This window comes from Antedon mediterranea, chromosome 11 (assembly GCF_964355755.1).
Source record: "Antedon mediterranea chromosome 11, ecAntMedi1.1, whole genome shotgun sequence".
NCBI lineage: Eukaryota > Metazoa > Echinodermata > Crinoidea > Comatulida > Antedonidae > Antedon > Antedon mediterranea.
In genome coordinates this window covers 20,596,306-20,606,155 of record NC_092680.1, presented here as the reverse complement: position 1 = coordinate 20,606,155, position 9,850 = coordinate 20,596,306, and the positions used below count along the sequence as shown (strand labels likewise).

The 9,850-nt window shown below is 34.8% G+C and overlaps 1 protein-coding gene across 2 annotated transcripts; it reads left to right on the top strand.

Annotated features, from left to right (window-relative positions):
* The first annotated feature begins 1,482 nt into the window (after positions 1-1,482).
* LOC140062721 (prostamide/prostaglandin F synthase-like) lies at positions 1,483-9,239 on the top strand. 2 transcript variants are annotated; one of them, XM_072109043.1, is made up of 5 exons: positions 1,483-1,652; positions 6,214-6,418; positions 6,777-6,892; positions 7,248-7,323; positions 7,889-9,239. In XM_072109043.1, the coding sequence occupies exons 1-5, from the start codon at positions 1,599-1,601 to the stop codon at positions 8,113-8,115; spliced, it is 678 nt and encodes a 225-aa protein (XP_071965144.1). In that variant the 5' UTR covers positions 1,483-1,598; the 3' UTR covers positions 8,116-9,239. The 2 variants fall into 2 exon arrangements, with proteins under 2 accessions (XP_071965144.1, XP_071965145.1); XM_072109044.1 differs by lacking the exon at positions 1,483-1,652 and adding an exon at positions 5,706-5,846.
* The last annotated feature ends 611 nt before the right edge of the window (positions 9,240-9,850 follow it).

The window sequence follows — 9,850 nt, the reverse complement described above, 5'->3', positions numbered from 1 at the left end:
CTAGCCTAGGCCTCTCTATGTAATAAACCTATTCTATATTTATTTGTTCCCAATTTTCTGAAAATAGAGGGCGCTAAACATAAAATTTACAACATCAAAAATACAGAGGTACGGTACTGTATTTAAAGCGTCATTTCGACGATCGAGCATTCTCTACTTCTACGGTGCGCCATTTATTTATTTATTTTTTTTTTTTTTATTTAATACGCATCCAACAGCGAGTAGCTCGCCAAGGATGGATAAACTATTTTATAAAGTATCATGCTTAAAAATTATGCCTCATTTGAGGGAGTGGAGTTAAAGAGATGCGAGTTGTTGGTGCTACAGTAGGTCAGGATTGAACCCTGGACCTTCGGATTAACCACCAAGCTACATCTCCAATATCATTTGTTCTGTTGTAAGAAAAATCTAGAATGGCAAAGTTAGCCTATAAATTGTAAAAATGTTACTTGAATGAAACGCTTCTTCCTTGAAGCCATACTTCTTGTACAGTTGTCTGGCTTCATAATTCAATTCAGTTGTCGTTTAACGCAACGTGTTTAAACCTGTATTTCTTGCCAGTGCGATTTCCAAAAGCTTCTTGCCGACACCCATACCTTTAGCTTTCTTCTTCACGTGAATCGCTTCAACTCCGCAACAAGCGGCTTTGACTTAATTCATTTCGGTTATATGCACACAGACCCAATAATTTCTCCTTTGTAGACTGCTAATTTATAACAACATCTCATATTTTCTAAGTGTTCTTTTAATCCTTGTTGATCCTTTTTTGTCTCATCTTTTATAAAATTGTTAATAAGATGAATCAGTGTCAAACATAACATAAAGCAATAAAAAGAAAATGCTCCAATCGTATATATGCCTTTATTTACTTCCGAAATAGAAAGTACTACGGTAACTGGTCCAGTGGACCAATTTTAGCACCGGTGGAGGACAGTGATATAAAATAGAAATAGCTAGACACTAAATTTACTATCTTTTCGTATGTTAATACACTGTGCTCAAGTGGACCCAATTTGGCGCCAGGGGAGCACATTATATAAGATAGAAATAAGTTACTGAATTTTAAAATCTTTTCGTATGTTAATAATACACTGTGCTCAAGTGGACCCAATTTGGCGCCAGGGGAGCACAGTTATACAAAATAGAATTAAGTTACTGAATTTTAAATCTTTTCGTATGTTAATACACTGCTCAAGTGGACCCAATTTGGAGCCAGGACTGTTTGGAGCCAGTGGAGCACAGTGATATAAAATAGAAATAAGTCACTGAATGTTAATATCTTTTCGTATGTTAATATCTGACAGTGAATTACAGTCAAAAGTCATAAATACCAGAAATGTTCAAAAAATAAAATAAAACGCGCAGCAAAGAGAGTTTCGGTAGTTGATATTTAGGGGGCGCAATATTACTGACCTCGATCGATTGGTTGACAAGATTGTGCATTCATGCGTGATAAGCGCATGATAAGCGGCGGATTGTGTTTTACAGCACATGACCAAAACGGGGTTATGTAACTTGAGAAGAATTTCCTTCATCATTATTAGAGAGAGAGAATAAAACTTAATTGTGTGTGTCATATTGACGTATTAGAGGTCACAATGGATCTGTCAAAGGTTGCTAGTAACCTTCTGAAAAGTGTATCTACAAAAGAGGTATGTAATTAATAATCTAAAAGAAAGCAAGCAGCAGTCGAAAGAACTATACTAGGCCTAGCTTAGTTAGCTAGCTAGGCCTTGTTAGAGTAGGCCTTCCTACTACTAATACTATAGGGTGCAGGTCAAGTCGGCCCCAAACCGTCTCGGCCAAAGTCAAGTCGGCCCACGTCAAGTCGGCCCCAAGTCAACTCGGCCTCAAGTCAACTCGGCCTCAAGTCAACTCGGCCTCACGTCAACTCGGCCAAAAACTAATCGGTCAACTCGGCCACAATAAAGTATGGAACGCAAAAAGTGCTTAATATTATTACGATTCTTACTATCCACGTTTTAAAAAAATGAAGAAATAAAAAATATAATATCATATATTTATTAATTAACAATACTGTAAATTTGATTACTGAAAAGGTACACATTCTTTGAAAGGTTTTTCTACATATTTAAAAAATAATTTTATTTCAGAATATGATGATGTATGTTATATCCAAAATTGTTATATATGTAATAGAGATGGGTTGTAGCTGTTCTGATATGATTTTGTTAATGTTATGATTTGTTAATTTTTTAATTATATTATATACATGAGAATTATATATTATTTAAAATGTTCGGGTGGCTTCCATGCATGCGGCTTTTGGCCTTAATGGAAGTCGCCCTGGTCCTTTTGTATATTTTTTGCTTTGTATTTTTGTTTCTTTTGGATCAAATAAACTGATTTGTGACTTGTGACTTGTGTGTCTTATAAAAAAATGAACTCATTGTCGATATGAATAGAAGTACCCGCGTGTTACCAAAAAACACGTGCAGGTACCGTATTTAAGGAAATCGAAGACGGAGGCCTACGTTCCACCATTTGGCCATAGAAAAAATGATCGTACATCGTTTTTGTGCATGATTTGCGTTTTAAAAAAAAGGGGAATCCCCCGGTCAGCGAAAACACGTAGCAGTTGTAGATATCGAAAAAGCTGGCAAACGCGCAGGGAGGCTCAGCTAAGAAATTTTATTAAACGTAAATAATTAAAGGAAAGTTGGTGAAATCATTCCTATTTTTTTTTGCTAAATATATTATTGTCTAAATAATAATATTAATTAAAAGTCAGAATTATTCATAGTTAAAAAAGAAGAAATATTATTTTATCAATCCCCTTCATTTGCACTTTTTGCGTTCCATACTTTAACGGGGCCGAGTTGACCGATTATTTTTTGGCCGAGTTGACGTGAGGCCGAGTTGACTTGAGGCCGAGTTGACTTGAGGCCGAGTTGACTTGAGGCCGACTTGACTTGGGGCCGACTTGACTTTGGCCGAGACGGTTTAGGGCCGACTTGGATCGAAACCATACTATAACCAGAGCTAGCTACTACTAGGAAGGGCAGCTGGGCTAGCTAGACCGGATTTCCTGCGAGCTGTGATTGGATGTTTTGCGCAATTTGAAATTGTTGATTGTTAATACTGTATTGTTATAACAGAGTAGTAGAAATAGTACTATCTGTCTACTATAAGAGTACTATAGTAATATTATAAACACTGTACAGCATCAGTGGTCTAGCTAGAGTTTTATTTACACAGGCCATGTAGTCCAGTCAAAAATCACCCTCACCATGGTATAAGAACGTACCCTAATAAAATTTCATCCGTAGGTTCTATGTATATAGGTAATAACATTTCTTGATGTTGCGTCTTGCAAAACTTGGGATTTTACGAGAAAATTAGACTTTTATACCCAATTTATAACTACCTCATGTCGTATTATTGTGTACAGCGAATGCGACGAAGCGTGACTGAAATTACGAGACGCCGTTTGCGCCCGTTGAAAAATGCATTAACAAAGCTAAAAACCTACAAAATTAATAGTTTATACAATAATTTAAATATAGTTTACAATAAATTGTATAATAAAATACATAACATATAAAGAAAACTCAAGTATAATCTCAAATATTTACAGATATGTGTTTAAAAATGTACAAATCAAAATGGCCTTCCATAAAATAAAGTGCGCCCTCACTCGTCATACTTTTATCGGACTTGTATGGATGGTTATACAAGGCATTAATATTACGAAACCCGATGCGGTTTGTTCGTTATTGCCTCTGCAAGAGGCAGAATATTATATTTTCACAAATATATTTCTAGTTTTTATCATAGAAAAAAAGAATTGTATATATTTAAACATACAACCTCCAGTCTACCATCATGATGGATTAAGTGAAGCGCCGTATTGTATATGCTATAGCGTCATGATCTTCTAGTTATCTGGTTATATTCTGGACATTCTTTTTTTCACAGCATTACTTGCGTGGATATCACAATGCATTTGTTTATTCGCGATTATAGTCAATATTAATTTGAGTAAGAATCATTTTTAAATGACAGTCCATTTCGCATATACGATATAATAAAGATTTACATTAATAAAGTACTCTGAAATATTTTCTCATTGGTTATCCGCAACAAAGAATCCTTGTGATTGTTAGTTTTGTTTAATTTTCTTTGAATTGTTTATTGGCATCCATATCGTATGATGTGTGAGACAATTTCGTGTTTTAGAAAATGTAATCCTGCCACCGAAGATTCTTTCTGTTCGAAGACTTCTGACGGATAACTGTGTTATTCTTTTACAATTAATTAATTAATGTTCATCTTCACTTTTGGGAAAAATAGCCTACATCTTTTAGGTTTAAAACGTCATTTATAAGTATTTGAATAAGCCAACAAATTAAACTACTGTGTTCTCCCAAGCTTTTTAAATTTTCTAAATGCATTAAAATGCGTCGGACTCGGCGGATAACAATATTTGAAATAAATGCATATAAAACTTTTTTTCTGGACTTTACTTTTTTGTCCCAAGTGAGAACTTTCAGGCCGTGGAGGTGAACCGATCGTTTATGACATACTTTTGTGTATAAAATGTCCAATAATAATTGTAGGACTACTCTCAACCAAAACACTTTATATTAGAATGTATTTAATATACGTCACGTCTTAAAAAATTGGGAGAATTGGGTAATACAGTATGTCGTTTCTCGCGAATCTTACATCACACTCCAACATTCTCACTTTCTTTTATTTAGTGAAATGTGAACGGTGGAAAAACGGGAAAATACTTTAAATTTAGAATGCTTTGAATTCTGGAAGACGACTTCGAACTTAAAGAATCGTCATGAATGACGTTTATTGGCTCAAACTTCACACATCGGTACGATGTGAAGGCCAGACGGATTCAGAGAGGATCAAACCGGCTCCTCCTCCCCATTGGCAGTGGGGGCATCGGCGGGTGAAAAGGAAAAATGATAAATGTTGATTCAGACGAATGCCAACCAGCCCCTTTGATACGCTCTTAATAATTGTTGGAAAGTGAAAGTAGGGCTACTTGAGGTAGGGGGCCTAGTATCTTTCGTATAGGCCTACACGAAATGGATTATCCTTAAATGATTGGTTCTTACTCTAATTAAGATCATAATCGCGAATGATAGTTCAAAATATGCAATGCATTGTGATATCCACGCAAGTAATGCTGTGAAAAAAAAAGAATGTCTAAAAATAAAACCAGCAAAACTAGTAGTAGTAGATCATTACGCTTCAGCAGATATACAAATATACACTTAATCCATCATGATGGTATACTGGAGGTTGTAATGTGTTTAAATATATACAATTCTTTTTTTCCATGATAAAAATTAGAAATATATTTGTGAAAATATAATATTCTGCCTCTTGCAGAGGCAATAACTAACAAACCGCATCGTGTTTCATAATTAATGCCTTTTTTAACCATCCATACAAGTCCGATAAAAGTATGACGAGTGAGGGCGCACTTTATTTTATGGAAGGCCATTTTGATTTGTACATTTTTAAACACATATCTGTAAATATTTGAGATTATACTTGGGTTTTCTTTATATGTTATGTATTTTATTATACAATTTATTGTAAACGATATTTAAATTATTGTATAAACTATTAATTTTGTAGGTTTTTAGCTTTGTTAATGCATTTTTCAACGGGCGCTAACGGCGTCTCGTAATTTTAGTCACGCTTCGTCGAATTCGCTGTACACAATAATACGACATGAGGCGGTTATAAATTGGGTATAAAAGTCTAATTTTCTCGTAAAATCCCAAGTTTTGCAAGACGCAACATCAAGAAATGTTATTACCTATATACATAGAACCTACGGATGAAATTTGATTAGGGTACGTTCTTATACCATGGTGAGGGTGATTTTTGACTGGACTAATGTCACATGGAGCTATCCATGGTTAGGCCTTTATTTTATCCTTTTTTTAAATCACAGGCTATCCTTCATGACCAATAGTGCCTTACAAAAAAAACATCCCTCTTGGAAAATGATGAGAAACTATGATGGTCAATAAAGAAAAAAAATGGCACCAATTAATGCTACGAGAGTCCTGAGCACTGACCGCTCAGCCATCTGATTGGCTTACGATAAAGCGATGTCATAACCTATTACTAGTATATTTAATTTTCAAACATCTATTTTTCAATTGAATTGAAGTACACTATTGATCTTCGTAAAGATAGACACCCTGTATTTTTCAGACCGTGACAATGGGATCGTTGTGGGAGACACAGCCATGCATTTTTCACTTCATGAGAAGATTTGGATGATCTTTGTGTAGGCTGGGTGCCAGAGAACTCAGTTCTCTTAAACCCCAGCTTGACGAGCACAACGTTCGTCTTATTGGAGTGGGTCTAGAGGAGCTTGGAGTAGAGGATTTTGTTGCAGGCAAATACTTTGATGGTGGTATGTTTTGAAAAGATTTTTTTTTAAAGCAAAAAATACTGTACTATGCCTTTCTTGTTTGGCAATGCTTTTCATAAATACTCATGAGAGATTTCATTTTTCCAAGCTATGCAAAAATAGTTTGAAAATGCTAGAAAAATGATATGAAAATACAGTTTCATCATGTTTGTCGTATACAAATTTATGATGGTCATCTATAGGCTATTAACCTAGCAGATAACTGAATAATACACCAAACATCAATCAATATTTATAAGAGTTTTTTTTTTTTGCCTTTTAGTTAACTGATTCATGAACCTAAAACCAGAACAAATCCCACATAACTGCATACTTTTATATTTTCAAATTGTTTATTTAGAATTGTATATAGATGCAAAGCATGAAACATATCAAGCACTTGGTTACCATAGGTTCTCATGGTGGAAGATCTTAAAAGCTCTCTTTAGCAGTAAACTTAGGGCGGAACTTCAAAGAGTAAATATAATATTTGTTATTCTACTTGTTGATTATTTCAAGGCTATCTAACAATAGGACACTAAGCTCGCCTTACCAAGATAGGAACTTGTAACAGTCCTTTGATCTTATGTCTGGCTGCTGCGACATTATGCCAATAGTACTGTACTATGTACATATTCCCCCGCGGCTCTCTGTGTCTGTTAAGGGCCGTGGAAGTGATTGTGTTGCAACCCTTTGATCTCCGGAGCTCACTATCATGTTATTAGATTGCCTTGATTATATTCATACCTGATAAACTTTACCCAAGGATGGTTTATAGACATAATTTTTTTAATTATCATTAATTTAATTATCATTAATTATATTTTTCTAGGCCAAAGAAGAGAAGATTGAAGGTGATGTAAAAGGCGAAAAATTACAAATTGGTGGAACACTGATTGTCAGTGCAAGTAAGTGTTTCAGATACTGAGGGTCAGGGGTCATATTTTCACCCCTACAGGTGGGCAGTGACCCAATTACTTAGTGTTCGAACCCCACCCCCCTTGACAGATCCTGGCTATGGCCCTGAACCTCTATTGTAATCCATTCTAAGTAAGTGTTTCAGAGACTGAGGGGTAAGGGGTCATATTTTCACCCCTATAGCCATCATCAACCACCAGTTTGTATTTGTCTAATCCATTCTTACAATCAATTAAATAATATTTATATTGCAGTCAGTATATAAAAATATATGATTAGATATTTACAATTCATAGCCAAGATAATGATAGTTCTTTTATTGACTTTAGTTTCACTGATTATTAACAGTTTTCTCATAAAATAATAAATACACGAAAACAAATTATTATCAACAGTCAGAGGTATAAGATCTATAGTCTATTAAAAAGAGACTTAAAGACCTAAGACGTTATTACATTAAATAAAATACTTTGTTAATGGAGCAAGAAGGTATTAAAAAGCAACTAACATGATGATGCAGTTGAGTTGTTATCAATTAATTTATCTTTTCTTCAGAGGGAGAGAAAGTACTTCTAGACTTCAAGCAGTCTGGGCCTGGAGATCATGTTGCCCTTCAGGTTATACTAGATGCCTTGGACATCAAAGGCAAGCCACCCGTGCAACCATCGGATGAGGGTGATCAGCCAGCATGTGAAGGGGGCGATTGTTTTCCAGAAGGTGCTAGTGGTACAGAAAAGAAAGAGGCCAAGGTGGAATGTAGCGAAGATGTTTGTGCACTGTAGTGATGTGTAGCATGTTTATACTAATACTGTAATGCTCACAAAAATGTGATATGCCCACATATGGACATGATGATGTCATATCACTACCATATTTGGGCACTAGTTTGATAGTGTAGACGGACCTTAATGTTAATCTAAATTCTATAATTATAACTTTATTGATCGTGTGCTCAATTACTTGTTACATGCTTTTTCTGATAATTGTGTTGATTTTATCATTATTATTATATTAATCACATCAACACCATTGTCATAGTGTTCCTAGTTTGGGCTGCTTTACACCTGGCCAATATATTATTCCATGACACTTCACCAAATAACCATAACTAATGTTGTTTCAGAGGTTTATATTTATAATAAACAATATATAATTTTAAACCCGGAGCTACACTTTAAGGTTAAGTAAATACACTAGTCCGTACAGTAAAGCTTGGTTACCACTAGGACGCAATGCAATGACGTAAACGCAACGCAAGCGAGTTGACCAATCACACGCGACTATTCGAATAATCTATTGCTTGTGATTGGTCAAATCACTTTGCGTTGCGTTACGTCCTTGCGTTGCGTCTTAGTGGGAACCAAGCTTAAACTTGTTTCATAGCAAAACAATTTGCTCTTCAAGTAAATACGTCGCCAAAGTCTTTCTATCAATCATGTTAAAAAGACTGTATCTCTATTATCAGTTTAAAGCTTGGTTCCCACTAGGACGTAACACAAGGACGTAAGCGCAACGCAAATAATTTGACCAATCACAAGCAATGGTTTATCCGAACTGTCGCTTTGTCATTGGTCAACTCGCTTGCGTTGCGCCCTAGTGGGATCCAAGATGTAATGTTACATGTGATTTATATACGTAATATCGGTATTAATAAAATAATAATGTCTTTGAAATTTAAATATGTAAATAAAAAATGTTAATTTTTGTAGTAAGTGATGACATCTTTTCTATGTCAATGTTAAGTTCAAGGCGTTTTGTGTAACGTATGATATTTGCACGCTAAACTTCTGCGCAGAAGAACGTGCGAATTGATGGATTTTTGTCACGTGAAACGTACTTCGCTTAATATGATATAGAAAACGAATTTGTATTGCCAAATTATGTCAATAAAAAAAAGAAAACCGTTTATTGTGTTTATGTGAAATTATTGTCTTGAAACTTGCAAGCGTTGTCATTTAATTTAAATCGATTTAATCACATCCTGACAAATCGCGAAACTAAAATAGACTCTCAAAAGTCTTTAAAATATAATACACATCCATCTGGCCGTTAGATGCACTATATAATATTGTGTCGACATTTCATTTCATGTATTTGTCTCAAAACAATTAAAAACAAAAAAATAAAATACATAATCATAATAAATAGCCAGAACATGAGACAGTGCACCCCAAGAGTGAACTAAATCACTGTCGGGTGGGGACCCTTAATCATAAAAACATCCCACCGAACGAACGTTTTTAAAAACAAAAAGAAACAAGTTTTAAATAATATTACTGTACTAAGCCTTGTCTAATCAAACTTTATGTGACAAAAAAATATGATGTGCCCATATATGGCATGATGATGTCATATCACTACCATATTTGTGAACATCACACTTTTTTGTCAAACTAGTTTGATAGTGTAGACAGAGCTTTAGGATGAACTATTATTATGCACGGCTCATCGAAATGTCAGAACGTCACGACCCGAATAATATTACAAGAACTTTCCAGAAAAGTCTTCCAGTAAACG